We start from the raw sequence: 24,166 nt of genomic DNA, 5'->3' as shown, positions 1-24,166 counted from the left end.
TGCACAAAAACTGGGAGAATTTTTATTAAACCAGTAGAAACTGGCAAAATCCAGTAGAGTTTTCAGCTATGTATACTGAGCAAGGAGGTTCAATTTTAATAGAAATAATGTCAAATATTGCAATTTGAAAAAGAAAATAAATGTGAGTGGGTGATTTAACAAGAAGAGTTTAGAATATACAACAATTACTAAAAGAGCGATATTTTGCACTAAAACTTTGTTTAAGGATAAAGTTCTACCAGTAAGGTAGTTAGTCACCATACATCTTACTTGCGATTAAGAACAAAACTAGATTAATGCAGAAAGTTTAATTTTAAAAAATAAATAAATATCTTGAAAGAATTTTTTTTAAAAATTAAACTAAGCAGTTTGTACTAAATAATATTCTAAGTTTAATTAATCTAACACATTAAACAATGTTGCAGCATTTTACAAGAAATAATAAAGATAGATGTCAAATTTACTTACTTTGAACCTTATTGGCTAGTCATAAGGTTTAAAATAAGCACATTTTTGACAATAAAAATTGTTTTTTACCAGGACAGTGGATAAAAAATCAGACAAAAAGATAAAAGAAAAGGAGAAAAGAATTAAGTCGACTTAAATTTACATGATATAACTTTAAACTTCTTACAACTATAAAATTAGCTATGATGGAAACTTCCAGAAATTTCAATTGAATGACAATATCAAGTATTTGAAATTTACATTAAACATAATTTTTAGAAGACCAAAAAAATAAATTTAATTTTTAGAACATTATTAGCATTGTTAATTAAAATTAAAGAATCTGCTTTTGAATATGTCAGATCTGGGAAAAATAATACATTTAATGTGTAAGTAGATGTCAAACTCTGTGTGAAAACCTAAGCCTGATTTTGAAAATAATTTATTAGAATGTTTTTTTCCCCTTAAGAGGACACCATACCAATTTTTGTTGCTCTTTATCCTTCATTACCAAATTGAAATTTAAAAGGAAAGAAAAGTAAGTTGAGGCAACCCTAGAGTAAATTAAGAAGTTTCAATTGCTGAAAAAAAATAATTGAAAATATTAAAATGCAAACAAATTATTGGAAGAAAACTTATCTATTGCGTAATTCTAAGTTAGCATTTCAAAATTCATTTTCTGTAATGTATTAAAAAAATTTTTTTTCAGTATTTGAATCCTCATGCCTTACTTTAGGTTTGTCTCAACTCACTTTTTCTAGTTTAAATTATGTAATGAAGGAAAAAGATAATTTGCGATGAAAATTTTCTTCCATGGTATGACGTTCTTTTAAAGATTACCACTAATTTTAGAGGCCAATATAAAACAAAATCAAATGCTATGAATTTCAATGTCTAAAATATTTTAAAGAAACACAAGGGATTACAGAGATATTTAAATGGGTTGGCAAGGTTTTGACAATTGATGGTTTTACGTGGTTTGAACTGTCATATCAAAACCCCCTTTTTGATATAGTATTTAATAATTGTGGAAAACCCAAAAATCTTTGTGTAATGATAATTATTTGCTATTATAAATATGAAGTATTAATAAATAAACACACATATTAAATTGCAAGTGATTAATCAATTATGTTCTTGAATTATTTTGACATTACTCTCTTTAATTTGGCAATTAATATCAAAAACCTATATTTGGTGTATAAAATATTATAGAGAAATAAAATTATGTAAAATTCAAATTATAATTATTTAATTGTAGAAAATAAAAATGGAAAAACGGTCATCTTATTCTAAATTTTAATATTATATCGAGTGTACAAATAAGTTTCTGCAGTTTTCTATCAAAAATAAGTAGTTTATTGCGAAAAAAGGATACATTATCTTTTATTCAAAGTATTCTCCATTACTAGACAATACTTTTCCCCATGGGAGCATTCGGATACCACGTCGGAAGAACTCTTCATATTTAGGGAATAACCCCGAATCGACCTATTCCTTGGTTTCTTCAAACAATGTAAATTGTTTGAAGAACAGACAGACCATGTGCCATCGACTGGAGTAGGTGATAATCTGAAGGGGAAAGGTCTGGCAAATATGGTGGGTGGGGTAGGACTTCCCATTAAAGTGTTTCTAAATAGCAGAATCAATTTTCATGCAAAATCGACGTTCAATGTCTCTTGGCTTCAGTTTGCATGGAACCCAACTTTGTTGTTTTTGGATAATTTCCAATGTGACATCACTTGCTGAGTCACTTGCAAGTTCTTTTTGCATTTGGGATGAGTCTTCCAAGTTCTAGTTTTGACCAAGACTAGTTTTTGACCCCAAAACCCAACCCTGATTTATAATCAATAACATATAAAAATTATAATATACTAATAACTAAAAATTGAAACTAAAAGCAATATTTCCATTTATAAATGACTTTGAATATAAAATAAAATTATGTCTGTAACATTTTGCAGTTAACAATTTGTAATAGTAATAGATAATTATAATGTATTATTTTAATAGTGGAAACCAAACACTCTAAAATATTAAGAAAATCTTCAAATTGATTTGCAAAAACAAGGCTGATTTAATCACTCATACTGATTTAAATAAATCACACCAACTAAGAAAAAGAGCCATTATAATAGGTAATTTTTCCAGGAGATTTCTAATATTTATGAAACTATTTAAAATATCCAAAAACTAGGAAATTTTTTGATTGAACCACAAATAATTTTCCGAAGCCAGTAATCTTCAAGAAAATACAGTATAGTAAAAAATTATGTATTTTTTACTTCACAACTTTTTGGTGCATGTTGAAATCGGCATGTATTGGGTTTATTCCCTCCTATCTAATTTAGCCTGATTTTTCAAACAATATTTTTAACTGAACAATTAAACCTAAACAAAGTCTTCCTAATGTAACAAGTGAAAATGGCTATTTTTCTTATGATAGAAGTTTAATATTGATTGGATTGCTTTTTAAAGCTACTACATGATTATAAAGACTGACTATAAGTAAACACTAAATTCAATTATTCAACTTATTGGTCACTATTTAATTGGTTTTCAGAAATAATTACCTATTATATATCTATCACTTATGTACTTAGATTATATACACAAGATCCATTTTCTTTTATTAATACAAAAAACTATGGGAATAAGCAAGGACGATAAGTTTCTTCTCGAGAGGTAAAAAACCACCCCGAGAAAAAATAAATTTTTTCCAAACCAAGTGAAAGAAATGGAATAAACTCTTTTTCAAAAAGTAATATCTAACATTAGAACAATTTCTTTGGTACATAACTGCAGTGTTGTTTAAATAATAGTATTGATTTTCAAGCTATTTAATACAAAATTTATTTAAATAAGGAAAAAAAATTGAAAAAGATCAATTTAAATAATTTTTTAAGAAATTAAAATAAGTACAGTTTTTCAATGTTTTACATTAATGAGTAAAGTAAAGCCTAATTTCATAATTATATTAAGAACTGTTAAAATATCATATTCAAATCCCATGCTAAACATTTACACTTTGAAAGAAAAAAAAAACACATTTAAATCACAATTGCAAATAAACTAATTTTACTAATCAAATACTAAGTATAAATACTAAAACCAATGGAAAAATGTAGAATAACATATGTGGATTTTTAAAATTTTATATAAAATATAAATAAATTTCTTTATAGTTAACGTAAAAAAAATGTTTACTTTCTGGTAATATATTGAATTTAATTTGCTTAATAAATCTAAGCTATTTTTATAATACTCATTGCTTTGTTTTTCCCCCTATTTTATAAGGATTCTTACATTTTTCCAGTTCCTTCTGTTATTATTATTTTTTTTAAAGCTTTGTCCAGTGTTTCGGAAGAAATAAGTTTCTTCCGGATCAAATGCCAACCCAGGGACTAAGTAAGATAACAGTAACAAAGATTTATTTCCTGAATCTAACATATTTTATATGTTCATCAAAACCTCAAATTTTAAAATAAATTAATCGGCTAAAAACATCTGCTCAGATTAATTTGCAACAGTTTTCTCCCGAATACAATGCAATAAGTAAAATGTGAAAACAGAACTGAAAAGCAATATTATAATAAATTATGATAATCACCTGATGAATTAACATGATTGCTAGAATGATTTTTGCCTTGGTTAGAGCGATCTGTGTCACTCATATTGACGATCCAAGCCATAGCAGCTGTAAAAATTAGAAGAAAAAAAATTATTAAATAATAAAAAAATTCATAAAATGATTATTAATTAAAATCTAATTCATAACCCAAATGTCAAAAAAGGACACAAAAATAATAATTAACAGTAAAAAGAAAATATAATATATTTTATACTTATGAGTTTTTTTAAATATCCTAACAAATGCTCTAAGGTATATAGTTATATTTGTTTGAAACCATGTCTAAAACTATTTGTATAAAGTTAAAATACTTAAACATACTTTTTCAATAGATCTGAAACATGGTAAGTAAATTCTTTTATTTGCTATTTTCAAAGTTGTAATTTATATATTCAGTATACATTTTTGGAAGAATGTGGAATAACATTTTATGAAAACGTTTGCTTTCATTTGCAAAGCCTTTGTTAACAAAAAACAGCAACTAACATTTTTTTATAGATGCGACCACTCTAAAAAAATTTCAAGACTGAACTTATTTTATGACTAAATAATACTGTCTAGAATTGTTTACTGAACTTTTAGAAATTTATAGTTTACTGTCAGCAAAATTTATCTTTCCTTGATAATAGCCTATAGATTAAATCAATCCTTTGGTTATTTTTTTATTATTTTATGTCTTTCATTTAGAAAACAATATGAAAATAACACATTGTTTTGGAACCTTGTATAGAGAGATAGACTAAGACAGGAGTATACAGGGCAGTTGCTCCTGGGCCCTACATCAGAAGGGGGTCAAAATCAAATAGAGAGTTTATTTTACGTTTCCTTCTGAAACAAACTTTTTTAAAACAGAATATTAGTACAGTTCAAAATCCGTGAGTTTTATTTTAGCTTCTTAAGTAATCTATCACATGAACACAAAAAATCCATATTTCGTAAAGCCATGGCTTTCTAGGGCAGAATTCAGCTAAACTTTCGGAACGACGAAGGTCAAATTTAGCTAATGACAAAAAGGAAGTCTGCATTTTTACATACTGCAATATGTTTACAAAAATACTGATTTCTGATTGGCTTGATTGAGCCATCGTGATTGCGCAAATTTACCTCACTTCCGCCTTAATGTCAGCAAGGATATGAATTTTTTGCAGATAGGTGACAAAGTAAACAATCAGAAAACTGCATTCGGCATGATGAACATAAAATTGTCAGAAAACCAATAAAATAAACAGAATGATACTTCATCTGACAAAAGGGGGACTTTATAGCTATTTAAGGTTCTAGTCAATTTTCTTGTTATATATCCATAATGAGGTGAAAAATTTAAATACCTCCATAAAGTTCGGTTCTTCATTACTGAAGTAGTAAAGCAGAGGAAGGCCCCAAAGAAGTTTTTGCCCAGGAAAACAATTAGGCAAAGTTGGGCCCTGCTTGTATATTTTTTTACACCAACTATTGAACGACTAATTTTTCCTGAAACCAATCAAAACTCTATTTTTCACTTCACCATTATTTATTTTTTGTACTAGCACTATTATTTTGTTTTTAATAATCTTGATGTAATTTTTACCAGCTTGTCAACAGGTGAAGGCAGATTTAGATTCAGCGATCGTACAAACTTTGTTCACACAAGCAAATGTTGAAGTTCAATCAATGTCATTTGTGAAGACTTTAAGAATAAGATGTAGTGACATAAGGAAGATTTATAATAGTCCTGACACCATTCTTTCACCCAAGTCCAAATTTCTGATGGTTTTCCATTGTTGGTCCGACGTAATCTTGATGGTAACTATCGATAATTCCATCATAAATCATTATATTTCTTGATGGCGACCAACATAAGTAACCATCACCTCAATGTAGGAATTCGGACTCATTTATGATGGTCCAACATAAGAATAGCAACTTGTTTTGATGGTTTGTTAATGTTGAACCATCACGAATTTCAATCATAGTGTCTTAGAAATCCAATGTTGGAACGATCATGAACCACTATCATTCCAATGTAGGATTGACAGTTACATTTTATAAAACAAACATGCCACTTTCTGTAGAGATCTTGGGAAAATATACACACAGTGATTTAGTACAACAGTTACAAACTTGGAAGGGAAATGTTATTAAAAGCACCTCCCTGTTAGAAACTTGTTCATGCATATTTAAATCATAATTCTTTTTTATTTAAATTATTTAAATTTTATATTAATACTAAATTCTTTAGTAATTATAAGAAATTAAATTCAAATAGGTGCAGATTTCACTGTTTTATCACAATTTAACAATCAACATGGTAAATTAAAAGTTTAATTAATTGAAATTAAATTATTAATAATTAAATTAAAATTTAAATTAAATCATCACCTAATAATTAAACTACATAAACTGACTATACATGGGACTATTTTACACCCTCCAACATTTTAGGTTTTGAGGAAATATTTTTTTCCAGGAATAGTAAACAAAAGCAGACATTTTCAAGAAGTAGCATTTTAAAGAATTTTTATTAGAACTCAAATGCCAAATAATTTGTAAATTTGACTTTTTATATATGTGTATAAATTTTTATCTCTAGTGTTAGACAAAATTCTTTTAAATCTAATTTATTAACACATCCTTTGCTACCACTAGGAAAAATATTTTTTAAGACTATAGAGATTTCGTACAAGTTGGAAGGTAAGCTATTTTATTGCAATTACTGGCAATGATTACTCAAAGTGCAAAACATAAATAAAAGTTCCAACTCAGATTGCAATACAATTCGCAATCTTTATAATGTTAACACTGCCAAGTTTGTAAACTATGTGCTGAAACATCCTCTATTACAAAAAAATAATTAAATACATATTTACAAGAATATATCAGTGCAGGAAAAATGGGTTCATTTCTTTCTTGTGCAGTTTCAACCAAAATTCTTAAGGGTCCTTTGGGACACAAAACTGCAATTAAATCTGCAATAAGAAAAATAATTATATAAATAAAGGTACATTAGTAGAAAACAGTATAGTACAAATTTTAAAAAACTAAACACTTTTCTTTTCTTAAAAAAAAAGAAAGAAAGTAAAAGCATAACTATATGTATGTGTAAAAGTTGTTCACAAATTCATGCAAGATTTAAAATTTGTGCTATAGAATGTTGCCAAAAAAAAAATGATAGCTCAAAGGTACAGAATAAGAAAATTTAGTTACTGATCCAAAAGACTAAAACTTATTATTAGTATCCAAATTATTAAATTAAATCCAAGTATTATCATTGAATCCAGAAGACTAATTATTAGTATTTAAAGATTTTTACAGCTCTATTTACTTGCTTCAGTTACTTTTTTAACAAAAAGTTAATTAACTAATTTTTAAAAAAACTGCAATAAAAACGATGTATAATATCACAATTATGATGAAGTATGCTATTTTATGACCCCCCCATAAAAAAACAGACAAAAACATACATAATATCAAAACAAAATTAGCAACATTCAAGCAAAATGGTTACCTACTAAATATTTTAATAAAAATAGTGCATATGTGCCAGTAAAGTCCCATTACCTAATGTCATTTTCTGTAATTAACCTCATCAGCAGTGCCAGCTACGAGGTTTTAGAGACTTGAAGCCCACCTAGCTCTGGATCAATGGTATCAGCAAGTAAGTAATAGCAGTTTGTACCCAATCATGACCACATTGTAACCATCATGCCATTGGTCACAAAACCATTTAACATAATCATACCAAAATCAAAGTTACATTTCAGCGATCTGTAGAATGGCCTGCATGGCATTTTTCAATACAGTTAATAATTCCAAAATTAATTATTGAACATTAACCTTTCTTTATTACATTCTACTCCCTGTACATATTTCTACATGCTTTCATAATAGTTAAATAGCTTTTGAGCAGCAAAACAGAATGCAACGTAAAGTTCAATGTTCTAAATTGCAACCGCACTTCCAACTGTTTAATATAAGAAAATCCTTTTTTTATGCATTAATTCCAAGATGCCTATTACATACCTGCCAACATTGGAGAAATAAAATTTTGGAGATTTTACTAGTGGGCTACATGTAAGGTTTTGATACGTCATGCACAATCAAGTAAGTCAAAAAGAGGCAGTCAAAGTTGGAAATAATATAAGCGCCTACATAAAGCGAAGTAAAAAATATGTATATACAGTCCGACCTCGATAATTTGACACTCGCTTAATTCGTCACTCCGGTTATTTCGACGCTTTTTTTCAAGTCCCGATTGATTTGCATTGCATTCAGTGTTAGCAAACTCCGTTTAATACGTCAAGGGGAAATTATGAACTCCGGATAAAATGACACTTTAAAGAATGTTTTCACTGGGAAATTGCTTTTCTCCAGTCAACTTTTGCGGAAATTTCCACTTGGCTAATTTTGCCATTCGCACTAGGCAACTGGTTCTTGGAATTCGGACACTGGAAGCGTTTTTTCCCTGCCCTTTTGTCTCACCCTTCCTTCCATCACCTCTTGCAGAAAGAGTTGCAATAATGCTCCTTTTCTCTGACCTTACGAGGGGGTAACGGAATTCGGACAAGTATGTAAACCATACTGTTTGTCTTTCTACTGATGCTATGTTTTAATTGAATTGTTTTAATGCTGCGTTAATTCTTAATTGCGTTAATTCTTTAACGTTTTTTTTTTTATTTTAAGAAATTGAAATTTCGCTGCTGTATTGATAATTGTTAATTTATCGGCATTTTCCCAATTTTTTGAAAAACAATGCAACTCCGGTTTATTCGTCACTCCGCTTAATTCGTCAGTTTTTCAGAGGTCCCCAGAGTGTCGAATTAACGAGGTTTGACTGTAAATCTTAATCTATAGAACATTTTTAAACCATTATTTATAATTACTTAAACTATAAACACTCAACATACTGTAGTACTGTCAATAGCACCATCTGCTGAGGAATAAGAAAAGTATTTTTGCCATGAGCGGTTATTTAATTGCCCAATTTATTTTTTTAATTTCTTTGACAAAAACGGAGAACATTGAGAACATACCGGTAAACAGAAAATAGTCCTAAAATACAGGAGTCTTTGTTAAAAAATAGGAGCCTTGGCAGGTATGCTATAATATTTTTCTTCTTCTTTTTCTTAAACTTACCCCATATCGATATCACTCCGAGTACAACCCATGCAGTCCAATTAGGTAAATATTTAATGAAAACTAAAGCCATCAAAGCAGAAACAAGGATGAGATAGGCCTGTTGCAGAAGCAGGGGTCCCTTCCAGTGTATGCAAATCATTCCAACAACACCAAAATTGTACATAATTATGGCAACAGTAATGTAATCCATTGGAATGTTATACGCCCTTAACACCTCACTGAAATAAAATAAAAAATAGATTGACAGGGTGAGTAGTCAGATTTTTCGAGAAAAAATAAGCACCTTTTAAGTATTTAAAAATTATTTTTAATCACTTTCCAAAAAAAATGTGCAGGAATAAAAAATTTTATTTTCTATCATTTAAAGTTCTTAATTTATAAGCACAAAATCAATAAAATTCAAAAAGTTTTTCAAAAACTTTACATAATCATGATAAAATAACTAGTTTCTGATAAATATAGCAGAAAAAATTGTGAAGATCATGCCTTTTTTTGTAATTTAGAATGACAATTGACAAGGCAAAGAAAAACAAATCTCTTTTTAAAAGATAGAAAATTAAGCACTTTTTACAAACCACAAATGAAAGAAGCCTCTTTAAGGGCTTTTAAAAAACTTACATATAAGCACCTTTAAGTACTTTTCAAAAATGCTATGCTACCTAATTGAAAAGACTAACACAGGACATAAACAAATGATGCACAACCTATATACTCTGGGCTATAAGGAAGGTTGTGGTGGGCAAAAATAAGCAATTAAAATACAATGTGTATATGAAGTAAAAAAGCTAAAATAATAATAAAGATTCTCTTTTTTTTCTTCCTTCTTTAGAAAAAAACATTGCTGCATCAGAGTTACTTTGTTGTTTATTGGTCACCTTGTTCTTTTGCTTACTTATTGTTTAAAAAGCCCAGACTTGATTGCCCTTTGCAAGTTTTGTTTAAGTTTTTGAAATAAATTTTTGTGATTTCGATAAAAATTTGTACAATTAAAAAGGAAATTAAGTAAATAAAAATTTTACAATTTTCGAAACTTAATAAAACCATAACTGTAAGTAAACACTAAGTCACTCAATAAAAACCATCAATGTAAAAACTTAAACAAAATTAGTAAAAATAAACTTTTAAGGAAAATTATTATTATTATTTTTTTAAATATTCTAGTTTTTCTCCTTCATATTTTTCTCATTTTTTATAAATGTGCCATGATAAATTTCTTTGTGATTCCTGTACAGTTTATTCACATTAAATACTTTTATTTATTTTCAATATCTGCACCCAAAAGAATATCTCAATATCTTTAAAAGAAATTAGTTATGCATGTATAAGTCATGCATGTAATTTTGAATAGATGAATAGAATATAAATACAACTTGCATTTTTATTATTACAGCTTTAAGTAACTTAAATTGGCTCCCAAAATAAATTTCTTTTTTTGGGGGGGGATCCACAAATCAAAACACCTTTTGTATATCTGCTATAAACACACTAGAAAAATCTTTAAGAGGCAATAGAGGTAAACATAACTTTTATAACATAACAATCTTTCATAAGAGGAACATATTGCTTTATTATTACTTGAAAAATAATTGGCATATGCAACACTTACATGCAGAAATAATACACTTTTCAATTAATAATTTGTAATAGCAATAATTTCTAATTTTTAAGAAATTTAAAATATTCAAAAACTAGGAAATTTTTTGATTAAACCAGAAGAAATTGTCCAAAGCCAGTAATTTTCAAGAACATACAGTATAGTCAGAAGTTATGTATTATTTATTTCATAATTTTTAGGGGCATGTTGAAATTGGTACATATTGGTTTTTTTCCCCTCTTATCTAATTTAGCCTGATCTTTCAAACAATATTTTTAACTGAACGATTTAAGTTAAACAAAGTCTTCCTAATGTAACAGGTGAAAATGGCTATTTTTCTAATGATAGAAGTTTTACATTGATTGGATTGCCTTTTAAAGCTACTACATGGCTAAAAAGACTGACCATAAGTAAATACTAATGTAAATCATTTAACTTGTTGGTCACTATTTATAATTTAATTGGTTTTCAGAGATAATTACCTATTATATATCAATCGGATAGATACAAGACAGTTTTAAGTAACTTAAATTGGCTCCGACCATTTTTTTTTTGGGGGGGGGGGGCACAAATCAAAATAACCTTTGCTTATTGACTATAAACACACAAGGAAAATCTTTAAGAGGCAACACAAATAACTTTTATAACAGAACACACTTTTGTAAGAGCAACACATTGCTTCATTATTACTTGAAAAATATTAAGTATATGCAAAACTTTCATCGAGAAATAATTTTTAAAATGCTTATTATTGAAAAATTAAATAAATTTTCTTTTTCTTTAAATAATGAAAACTCTGTTGGAAAGCCTCTTTCATAATATTTAAAATAGAAACCAATAAATGAAATAGATTTATATTTATTTTTACTAGAGATTAACTTTTAATAATGAAAACTATAGATTCATTGTAATTGAAGATGCTTAAAATGAGTTTGAATATGAATTACTTTCAAAGTTATAATATCCAAATACACAAGTTTATAAAAGATACATTAAAATAATAAATAATATAAAATTATAATTCCAGAAAAACATTCACTTTTAAACTATGAATAATATGTTGTGTAACTTCATTTTTTATCACCAGCATAAACAAAGCGTGCAACTTCAAAAATTAATTTCATAAATTTCAGTTTTTGTTTTTTAAGAGAGAGATATAAGCTTAAATAGATTTATAAGAATTGGACTCATATTTAATGTCTGAGAAAAAATAATCAATTAATATTAATAATAAGCATCGATAAAGAAAACATGAAAATGAAACAGGTCAGCAATAAACACAAATAAAATCTCAAAAAGAAAAAAAAAATTAAAAAACAAAATTCAAGCACCAGTATCAATACTAAATAATTAAAATACCATTTGATGGTGCTTTAAAATATTATGATATATCCACTTATTTATAAAGATACTAATAAAATTTTTGAGTTGTTTAATTCTTTACATTTTTAATAATTTTAAACAAAAAACTAACTTAAACCCCTACAAACCTAAATTAAAAACTCTTACCTTTAATACAAAAAAAAAATATCAAAATCATCATTAATGTAATGTTTTGCATATTAAAAAAATTATTCAAACATTAAAGTAAATAAATTCTAAGAAGTTTCAAGCCTAACTTTTTCCTAGCCAATAACTGTTGAATCAACTAAACAACCTCATGAGTAAGAAAATAAACAATTTTATGTAAGAATGAATTTTAGTAAAAAAGCACCACTTAAAAAAGAAATCCCTTTAAAAAGTAAAAAAAAATTAAAGTATTAAAATAGATAATAATAAAAAGTTTCAAGCCAAGCTTTTTTGTACCCTATAACTGTTGTATCATTTGTAACAACCTCAAGACATATGTGTTACAAAATTAACAACTTGGTGAGAAGGAATTCATATAATATGCATGACTTAAAAAAATAATAATCTTTAAAAAAGTTTCAAAAAAAAGTTTTGAAAGTTAAATTTTTTCAGGTTTGCTAATTAATTAACAGAAAAATATTCAAATACTGTACTCACAAATTAAGAAGACACTATATAGTGGGAGAAATTTTTCATGTCAGTTTCTGTTTCATTAACATAGTAAAAAAAGCACTACTTAAAAAAAGAAAGAAATTCTTTAAAAAAGGAAGAAAAAAAATTATTCAAGCATTAAAGTAAATAAATTTTAAAAAGTCAAGAGCCAAACTTTTTTGTAACCTATAAATGTTGTAACAATTTAAACCACCTCATGATACATGCATTGGAAAATTAACAACTTGGTGGGAAGAAATTCCTATAACATAGCATGACTTAAAAAAATAATTATAATAATTTTTAAAAAATAGCTTTGAAATTTACATTTTTCCAGGTTTGTTAATTAATTAACAGAAAAATATTCAAATACTGTACTCACAAATTAAGAAGACTCTATATAATGAAGAAAATTTTTCATGTAAATTTCTTTTTCATTAACCCACTGAAAGTTCTGATAGTAAAAAGTTGCATTTTAACCTGCAGTCTCCTCTGCATAGTAAAACCGGTTTTTCCACGTAGGGAGAAATATTCTCCTAATTTTGCCAATTTCCTTAACCGCCAGTGGGTTAACATAAATAATCAAAGTATATAGAAAAAGTGAGTTCAAGTAAGTTTAAAATAAAAGATGAAGTTTTCAATGCTAATTTTTCTTCTTTTTTTCCCTTCAAAATATCAAAATGTAAACAAATTAGGGCAGGATAAAGAAAGAGTGGAGAAAGAATCCTGCAATAATTTGTCTGAAAATTCACGGTTTACTCTAGGTTTACCTGAATTCCCTTTTTTACGAACTGTAAATTTTAAAATACGAATGGAGGTGAAGCAGAATTTGTCATGAAAAGTTTCTCTGGCTGTATAGTTTCCACGTAAGATATAACTTAATCATAAAGATAACTATACATAAAAAAAAAGAACTTACCCAAGATAAATGTAAGCAAATAGGAACAATAGCATCAGAGAAGATAGAATTAGCCAGCCGTGGATCACCTGAAGAAGACAGATAAAAGTTTTAACAGTTTATAAAATGAAATTAAAGACAGGATTTTTATATTAAAAAAGAAATCTAAAATTTTCAATACCAAACAAGATATTAAATTTTTTTTTAAAAAAGTGTAAAAGTTGAGAAATAGTATTAACAACTTTCTAATAAAATTTTTTTGACACTATCCTTTTTAAAAGGGCAACAGCAGGCGAGAATAAGTTTGCATGTCAAAATAAATAATTTTTTTAATGTATATAATAAATATTTAATAATGTATGCAATAAATATTTAATAATGTATACAATAAATATTTAATAATGTATATAATAAATAATTAATACTATATGTCCATGGACCGGGATAACCTGGTTGGTAAGGCACTGGGACCATGTCCAAGAGTTCGTGATTTTAATTCCCATAGGCGGAAGACTCCCCGTATAGTAAACAATGACATATGCACGTTAAATCTGTTGAGTCGCAAAGTCCTCCATGTTCCCTATCCCACAAATCTATACTTCTGGGGGTACTGATTCAGGAGTTCTCTTGTCTTCTGGATTGGTTCAAAATTACAAGGTTACGGATTTGAACATCAGTAGCCGTAAACCCAAAATAACTGGGTCGACTGTTCAACGAAGGATATAAAAATAAAATGTATGTCTATAATTTTTTATTCATACAAAAAACAAAGTAATTTATTGTATTTTTTGCTGAGCTCATATACGCATTTACTTTGCTTTACTCAATAAAATACAAAACGATAAAAAAGACGATCAATAATTTATTTTCAAAAAAATAGTATACTTAGTAAATAGTCAGCTGTTTTAAAACCAAATAATTTTGTGGTCAGGAAATATAATATAACATATGAAATGAAAATATAACATAACATGATTTACTAATAGACTCAATTGTAAAAACTAGTCATTAAATTAAAAGATTTTTTTGTGTAATGAATAAAATAAACTTAAAAGTATACTTGTAATAGAGGGGACAAATGTATATAAGATAATTTTTGACTGAAAATAATAAGAAAAAATTTTTTTTTGAAAGAAATCACTGCATAATTAGACTAAGGAATAATTTATTTTACAATATAAATCAAACAATATGTAAAATCGTAATATTTTTAATGACTTATTCTACTTTAAAATAGACAATTTTTTGACAGAATAAGTCAAAAACACAAATGTCTTTTATTTACGATAAATTTTACTATAATCATGCATAACTCCTAAAAATAACTTAATTCATAAATTACAAAAAATTTTCTTTAAAATATTACCAAATACAAGGCTACTGCTTAAACGTTATAAAATTCAATACTGGTTTCAGTTGGAGTGAATTCAACATTAAGATTGACACTCAGAACGTGAAAATCCGATCATTAGAACGAAAGTTATAGAGAGTGATAGTTTTTTTTTTTGTGCTCATTGAACAGTTAATATATATTTCAGAGTATATACATATTTTTTTTCGTATCTGATTTAATAAGATATTTTATAGGTAGTAATAATTAATTAAAATGCTGAATAAAATCATCATAAGATAAAGAATAATTCTGAATTTTTTTTATTTTTCAAAAGCGTAAATTATGTAAAAATTATATGCAAAAAAATATGTTTGAATAAAAATTTATTATTTACCTTGTACCACCGGAATTTGTAGAGAAGAATCAACAGAATCGTCATGCATACAATCACTCCCATCAGAATGAATGCATTTGCAAAAGATTGCCAAACTTTAGTAGGCGTGTCTACAGTCTGATCCGTAAAAGGTGTATAAACTCTAGATAAACAATCAGAAGAATTTTTTCATTATCTGTGAAAAATAATTACTTAAAAATAGTAATTAAAATTTTCATTCAGAAAAGATTCAGAAAAATCTTGGAAATTTCTTGGGTAAAATCATTAATGATGCATTTCAAAAAATTAATGTCTTTATCAATTTGAATCATTAATATTTTCGCAACTTTAAATTCTAAATAAATTATATGCAGCATAATTTATAATGCTGCATATAATTTATTGATATATAATTTAATGATTATTTTAGGTTTACTTTTATCTTTAATCACATTTATTATTCTGCTGGAAAAAAATATTTACAAATGAAAGAGATCCCAAGTATAAATTCTAGTTCTAATATTTTTAATTAAATATAATAATCGATAATTTCTTGAAACTTCTGGACCTTGGATTTCCAGATTGCGGTGAGCAAAAAAATCAGGAAATTCAGATTTTTTCTGGAGCACAATCATCTCTGCTTCATAAAAAAAAAAGGTCCTCACATTTTTATAACAAGACAGACATATTAATGAAAATGTAAACACAATTTCCTTACGGAACAAAAAAAAAAGGTCTGATATCAATGTTAAATAATTCTAAAAACAATAAATAAGAAAAATTCCGGTCTTTTAGAACAGGAAACTTGAAGCCAATGGTAATATGGTCTACTAAACTTTTAATATTTAAGTATGTCTTTTTGATCAAATTTTTTCCATTAAAAATGCATCAATCAGTCTAATACAAGGGTTAAAGCAAATTTAAAAATAAACAATTAAACTAATCTTTACAAATGATAAAACTTGAAAACTTTAAATCAACAAGGGTGATAATAAAGTCTGATTTTTATATTTTCATAACTATCAGCTCATAACTATTTAGTTCATCAAATATTTTATATTTTTACTACTTACAAGGATTATTATTATTATTCTTTTTTTTTTTTTGCCTATGTGCCTGATTGCCAACATAAGTCTTTTTAGCTATGCAGATTACTGAGGATTATGATTATTATTATTTTGTGATCTGGTTCGTATTTTAGTAGTCTCGAAAAACAAGCAGATCACTTGAATTTCAAGCACCATGTACTCCTTTAATACAATTTAAAGTACATAACTTTAAAAACGGATTACAAAAGCCATTACAAAGGAAAAAAAGTAGATTAAAGGTTCTTTTTCTCTTTTGGATTGAGTTCATTTCTGAACTAGAAACAAAACAAAAACAATTGTTTATGTATATATATATATATCAGGGGTCTGTCTAGGTTTTCTTAAGAGGTACCTATTTTGAGAAAAATTCAGACATAATTTGTGAAAATTAAAAGTTATGTTAACAAATCAACAAAAATTAAAAGTTATGTTAACAATCAAAATATGGTAAAATAAGAATATATTTTCAAAAATTTTCACTACAAATAAAAATAATTTATGACTGGTAAATTTCTATACATATTTTCCCCATATGTTCAAAAACAAGTTTGCTATAGTAAAATTTTGGGCTTAAAATTGAACCCAAATTTAAAAAGCCATAAAAATCATTGAAAATAATTAAATTTCATCTTGAATTTAATAGAAACATTTAACAGTAATAGCGCTGAAAGTTATCTTCCTTATGAGAACATTTTTGATTGGGTCTCACAGAAAAAAATTTTTTATTAAAAATAATTAAGGTCAATCAGAAAAAATTTAGAATAATATTTAAAATTAATTTATGGTATTCCGGCATGCTTTCAGCCAGGCATGGGGAGGAAAAGCAGTTTTCTTACAACCCATGGAGGAAGCAAATTCTTCCACTTCAACATAATAGGAAACCACAGGTGGGTTCCATTGCAAATTGAAATGTGTCATTAACTCCGGGTTTACTGTTTTTCCAGGGATACGACAAAATTTTAAAAGGCAGGGGGAGGGAGAATTTTAGAATGTGCTTTTTTAAAAGTATTTTGTGAAACTACCATTTTTCCTTAAGTTGAATTTGTGAAAATACCGTTAAACGGTTGTAAATTTTTCCTGGACAGACCCCTGTTTATATATATTTCATAATACAATATTTACTTATTAATGGAAAAAAACTGCTATTATATAATATTTTATAAGCAATTTCAATCTTTGTTTAATGAACTTTTGAATCTTAATAACTATAAAAAAAATTTCTTTTAGATTTTATTATTTGTTTTTAGTTAATAAGTTTTCAGCTCATAAATGTTTAATGAAAAAAATATATATCAACATAGCTGCCAACATGGATAGAAAAAAACTTTTTTGGATCTTATTTCTATAAATGGGATTTGTTTCATTATAGTATTTGTAATACTTATTTAAATATTCAAGCAAGCAAGCAATAATCTGTACAAAAATTCCTTTCAATAAGAATTCTTTTTAGAAAACTTCAATGGGGATTTTTTTTAAACGTACAAAAACCAAGAGAATTTTAATTAAACCAGTAGACAGGAGAAAGAAACTGTCAAAATCCAGTAAAATTGCCAGCTGTGTATCAAATATAAATATGTATAACAATGGTAAGAAATGCAATTTTTATTCCTTGTCAAAATTCAAGGTATGGGACCCGTCCAATAACCATTTGGAGATGTGTTGGAGATACTTACAAGTAAGTATTTGTGTGGGTATAGAAAGTAATGGAGCTAGTTGTAGCCACAACAACCAACATGCAGAGGGAAACAGGAATGAAAAGTTTAATGACATGTTTGGCCCCATACTTCAATTCTTCTTCTTCCTCATCTTCCCAAGACTGAAGATTAGATCTAGAAATACATTTCAAATGACATTGTTAGAAATCAGAATGTGACAATGGCATCTCTTAAAACGGTTCAGCTAGGCATACATACACATACTTTACCACAATATATTTAGAATTTTTTTTTATCCAGGGTGTGTAGCCAAATCTTTCAACAAAAAATAAACACATTTTAAGTACTTTTCAAGCACTCAAAAAATATTTTTAAGCACATTAGCAAAATAATTTTCAAAGATTTCAGATGATCACGATAAAATCGCTAGTTTCTAACAAAGAAATCTTTTCTCAATTATATTAGCCATAATAAAAAGATTGAGAGTTTTCGGTTAGATACCCGAGGGTGGAAAATGAAGCCTGAAATTGAAAACATCTTGCAAAACGCAGCAGAGTTGCACATGCGAGTGCAAGAATCTCAGAAAATAAAGCACTTTTTAAAAACACCCAATTAAAAAAAGCACATTTAAGGGCTTTATGAAAAATGAAAATTGAACAAAGCACCTTTAAGAACTTTTTAAGAACGCACATTGTTATCTCAGTAGTAAAAAACCTTTTTCTAAATAAGGATATTACGAGTGTATACACAAACACCTAAACTTATATTTTTAAAAAAATATAAAAAAAACATAAAGAACTCCTAAATCAAGGCAGATTGTCCAAAAAGATAAATTTATTTTCCAAATTTAAGAACATTGATTTTGAGTCATTTACTTACTCTGTACGTAACTAAAAATATATTTACACCATTCTGACAAAAAAATCAAGTTAATAAAAATTAAAAATAAATATAATATTAACATGATACAAAATATATCAATACTATCCAACATGAAAATTAAACATTTGCTTGAAAAAGAGAATAGTTTGATAAATTAGAGGGAAAGAAATGCATAATTAAAATGCGATAAACTATCTCATTCTAAATACATTTATTACTACAAAAATTCCATTTGAACATAGAAACTTAAATAAATCATATTTATCTTAGCTAATTATGGTGAATAGTTGCAATATTTTTTAAGCAATAATTATACTTTTATTCGCAGCATTAAACCATCATTTGAGCAACTTTAATGTCCTTCTAGTCTTCGAAATGGCTAGTTTCAATCTTTTATTAACCTTTCCCAGAAAACAATGGGCACCATTTTCTGCTCTAATAAAATTATTTTCAGTCTTTATCAGCTCAGATAACTTAGTCTTCATTTTATCACTTTTAAATAGTATGGATATGAAACACGAAGCATGATTTTTAAATAGTGTGAATACTGACCATGGTGTGCTATTTTTAAATAGTGTGAATATGAATCATGATGCATGTAAAAATGTGTGATGATGATATGTAAAATGTGTGAATACAAATCATGTGCAGGGTTTTTAAATCGCGTAAACACAAATCACAATGGGATTTTTGAATCAGCAGAATATGATTCGTAATGTATGATTCTTAAATCATGTGAATAGTTCACCAGCCGCATGATGCTAATCACAGGCGGCGTTAGGGGTGAATATTCATTGTAAGTCTTCAAGGGGGTTATTAGTTCCAAGTTATCTTTACAAATAAGCCTGATAAAGCATGCCATACAACATAATTACACTTGTAGCATTCAGAATATAACAAGTTCCTTTAATTTAACTTTCTGCTATCATATGCAAGTATGCTATGATGCTACACAAAAAATAAAAATAAATTTTAATATGTTTCCTACTAATGCTGCTTACAAGAGGATAGTGCATAAATTTCAGCAGCAAAAATTTTTTAACACATTTATACCTCTCACATGCAAGGTATCTGCGACATTTTAGAATTTCAAATCTATGACTTTTCGCAACTAATTCCAAGAATTTTTCATGATCTAACGAAGTTACTATTTTCTCTGACAAAAAACACAACGATAAATTTAAAAAACATGATAAAAACATTTTATATTTTAATAAAATATGACTGAGTGGAGATTTTGTTACAAATTCAGATATTCAGAACACCATGAAATTGGGGGGAGGGGTTGTAAATTCTATTTTAAAAATTAGATTTTTCAGCGACCTCAATCCATGACTTTCCAAGAGTTTTTTAAAAAAATAGTTAAAATCATGACATTTCATGACAAATTTTGTTCAATACCAAAATTCATGACTTTCCATGATTTTAAATTACTTTCCAGGTACGCAGATACCCTGAAAATATTTTTTTAGCCTTGCATGTTTTTCACATGATCTGCCATACTCTGTTAATATCAATAAGTCATGAAGAATTATGAAAGCTAACCTGTTAAATCTTGATGAGGGTATTTCTCCAGCGTTTCCTTCACAAGGAGGAGAACTTGATAGTGGACAATTCATATCTCCATCTTGAAAATTCACTTCAATATCTGCTGGCCCATTAGGTTCCTAAAAATAATAATTATCAATATAATAAGACTCCTGGCATCAAAAACTGCAATAAAGCATTGACACCAAAAGGGGTTAAAAATTTCTAGAATTAAAACATTTAACAGCCAATTAAATTAAGAAAAGGGTCTTTTTCGAAACATAATTTTCTTTTTTTTTTTTAACCTTCTGAGGAGGTTGCCATGAATACACTTTTAATGTCCACCATTGCTGCTGATAATCCTAATCAGTTAGTGTTGCAGAATGTACTAAATATTTTACACCTAGGGAATTTTAGGGATTTTTATAATCATCAAAATAGAATAACTGCAATTTTTTCACTTATGATTAACATTAAATGAGCTTGAAATGCTATGAATTATATCAGGAGTCTGTCTAGGTTTTTTTAAGAGGTACCTATTTTGTGAAAATTTACACAAAATTTGTGAAAATACAAAATTTGTGAATATTTGTGAAGGTTACATTAAAAAACCAACACCAAAATATGGTAAAATAAGAAATTATTTTCAAAAATTGTCACTACAAATGAAAATCATTTATGACTGGCAAATTTCTATATATTTTAATTTTGCTACTGTAAAATTTCGAGCTAAAATTGTATCCAAATTTAAAAATCTATAGTCCATAGTTAAATTTCAACTTGCATTTAACAGTAGTAGAACTAAAAGTTATTTTCATTATGAGAATATTTTCGACTAGGTCATACAGATAAAAGTTTCATAGGGAAAAAAATTCATAAAAAAAATAAAGGTCATTTAGAAGAAATTTACAATAATGTTAAAGATAATGTTCGAATGTTTAGAATTATGTTCGAATTTTGACTTTCTGTATAGGTTATAGAGAGAGAATCTTATTGTTTCATTAAAAACTCTCGGATTTATAGCTTTTTATGGAGATACAAAAACAAACTTTTAAGAGGCGGACAATCTTAGAACTTGCTTTTTTAAAAAGTATTTTGTGAAACTACCGCTTTTTTTTTTCAGTTGAATTTGTGAAGGTACCGCTAAACGGTAGTTAATTTCCCGGGATAGACCCCTGTATATACACTCGTAATTTTGAATAGTAATAGGCATTTAATTCATCAAAGATAGTCAACTGATTTTTATAAATGAGGCTCGCTACATTAGGTATTAGTAACACCTATTTAAATATTCAAACAAGCAATAATCTAGGCAGAAGTTTTATTTCAATAGGGATTTTTTAAGGAAACTTACTCAATTTTAAGGGAATTTTCTAAAATGTACAAAAACCAAGAGACTTTTTATAAAACCAGTAGCCCAGGAGAAACTGGCAAAATCCAGTAGAGTTGGCAGCAATGGTTCCTGTTTAGTACTGATACATCAATTCCATACATCAGTTTTATGTCATTTTCATAGTTAGTCAATGAAGCAGTTTTGACTCAAAAGAGTAAAAATTTTACAACTTTACATGAGACTCTGATAACTCCATTCAGTACGGCACAAATGCAGGATTTAAAGAAAATCCCTGGAAACTAACGAAACTTCACATTGCATTACATTAGGCAGATTTTAGGATTAGGTATAACAAATTTTTCTTAATCTTTTCTTATAACAAATTTTTCTTAATCGTTAAAATGGTAACTTCACAATTCTTTTCATGGTTGAAATATACTCTTCACAAATTCGAGAATTTTTCAGAAAGATCCTTCAGAAGATTTTTTCAGTTAAAAAATGTTTTTCAAAAGAAGACATTTTTGAAGTGTTCGAGAACGATGACGGCTTTAGTTCTTAATTTTAGAACTGCATCTCTTTGAAAGACAAGGTTTGTGTGTGTGTACTTTTTAAATTAAAACAGAACCTTATTTTTACACATTCGTGAAAACAAACCTTATGAGAAAGAGGTGGAAATTACGATAATAATAGACTTAAAAAATTGAAAGAAGATTTTTTAGAAAATAAGGACTTCTACAAAGTCTAGACAGATTATTAAGTCTAGACTACTGGAAAATGCAGTAGAGTTCAGCAGTACTTTCACAAATTCAACTTTAGGAAAAACAGTAGTTTCACAAAATACTTTTTAAAATGTAAGTTCTAAGATTCTCCCTCCCCCCGCCTCTTAAAATTTTGTTTCTGTATGACCTAGTCGAAAATGCTCTCATAATGGAAATAACTTTTAGCGCTAGTACCCTTAAATGCATGTTCTTATTAAATTCCAGTTGAAATTTAATTACGGGTAAAATTTTTAAATTTGGATAAGATTTTAAACCCAAAATTTTATAATAACAAAATTATTTTTGAATATATGGGGAAAAACATATTGAAACTTACCAGTCGTAAATGATTTTTATTTGCAGAGAAAATTTTTGAAAATATTTTCTTATTTAATCATATTTTGGTGTTAATTTTTTAATATAACTTTTAATTTTCACAAAATAGGTACCTCTCAAAAAAACCTAGACAGACCCCTGAAAGATATTTTAATTCATTTAAAAAGAGAGTTCCAATAAAAATAAACTGAAAATTTTAAAAAAGAAAGAAAAGCTTTAATTTGAATAGTATAAATGAAGCTCGCTTCAATATGTAACATGAATTTAAATGTTCAAACAAGCAATAAACTGTGAGAAATTGTATTTCAATAGGGATTTTTTGGGGAAACCTAATTTTAGGGAATATTCTATAATATACAAAAACGTAATTTGATTAAACCAGTAAACCAGGAGCAAGTGGTAAAATCCAGTAGAGTTTGCAGCTATGCAACTGATTAATGAAAAAAAAAAACTACTTTGAACATACATTTCTTACCGGTGAGTACATTTCAGTTCGTCTAGGAATAGAAGGATCTGAAGCGGACTGCGGCATTTTATCGTTTTGTGCTAAAATGGACTGGAGACTACTATCAGTCTTGGAATACTGGCTGTTCAAAAAGGAAGTCATCAGTTTTGTGCTCTCAGTAGCTGACTCTCCGTCACTCTCATTCATAGGCTGCTGCAATTAATTAATAGAAAATAATAATTCAATTACAATAATTGACTAGCAAGTCATTTTTTTTTTGGTAAAAATATATTTGAGGATGCCCCTTTGGCGATTTTTGTTGGGCGCCATTCCTGTTCGCGCGGAACATCGTGCAAATAGTAATGGCAGCCAAACATAATGAAATCTCAATAAAATGTAGGAAAATTTCAATAAAACAATGGTCAAAACTTAATAAAATTGCAATGAACACAATATAAGCAAAATTAATAACCAGACTAGGACCAAAATTAACCTTACCAGCCGACATCCAACGTGGAACTAGCAGACCTCTGAAATTACATGCACCATTGAACATTAAAAAATAATGCTAAAATCTAAGCCAATCAGAATCACGATTGAGTTTCCAGAAATAACTATAGACGTTCCCATAAATAAGACAACATCAAGCATCTTGGCGATCAATCGCTATCACAACTTGGTGAAAATCAAGGGACACCCTCAAATATAGTCTAACATTCTATTTTACTCACATCAAAATAAAGCTGGGTT

General features: G+C 27.6%; 1 protein-coding gene across 2 annotated transcripts in view; it reads right to left on the bottom strand.

Annotated features, from left to right (window-relative positions):
* Nucleotides 1–24,166, bottom strand: part of LOC107439730 (presenilin) — a 33,062-nt gene extending 8,896 nt beyond the window's left edge. Inside the window, exons 1-8 of one of the 2 annotated variants that reach the window (XM_071184728.1) lie at nucleotides 23,447–24,166; nucleotides 20,563–20,684; nucleotides 18,154–18,309; nucleotides 15,414–15,555; nucleotides 13,708–13,775; nucleotides 9,191–9,411; nucleotides 6,925–7,023; nucleotides 4,058–4,144 (exon numbers count right to left, since the gene is read on the bottom strand). In XM_071184728.1, the coding sequence (XP_071040829.1) occupies nucleotides 4,058–4,144; nucleotides 6,925–7,023; nucleotides 9,191–9,411; nucleotides 13,708–13,775; nucleotides 15,414–15,555; nucleotides 18,154–18,309; nucleotides 20,563–20,684; nucleotides 23,447–23,623 (1,072 nt within the window). In that variant the 5' untranslated portion in view covers nucleotides 23,624–24,166. Of the gene's footprint in view, nucleotides 1–4,057; nucleotides 4,145–6,924; nucleotides 7,024–9,190; nucleotides 9,412–13,707; nucleotides 13,776–15,413; nucleotides 15,556–18,153; nucleotides 18,310–20,562; nucleotides 20,685–23,437 lie in introns of both variants that reach the window. The other variant, XM_071184727.1, reaches the window with a different exon arrangement.

Source organism: Parasteatoda tepidariorum, chromosome 9 (genome assembly GCF_043381705.1).
Source record: "Parasteatoda tepidariorum isolate YZ-2023 chromosome 9, CAS_Ptep_4.0, whole genome shotgun sequence".
Lineage (NCBI taxonomy): Eukaryota > Metazoa > Arthropoda > Arachnida > Araneae > Theridiidae > Parasteatoda > Parasteatoda tepidariorum.
The sequence above is the reverse complement of the archived record's forward strand: the minus strand, read 5'-3'. Positions and strand labels throughout refer to the sequence as shown.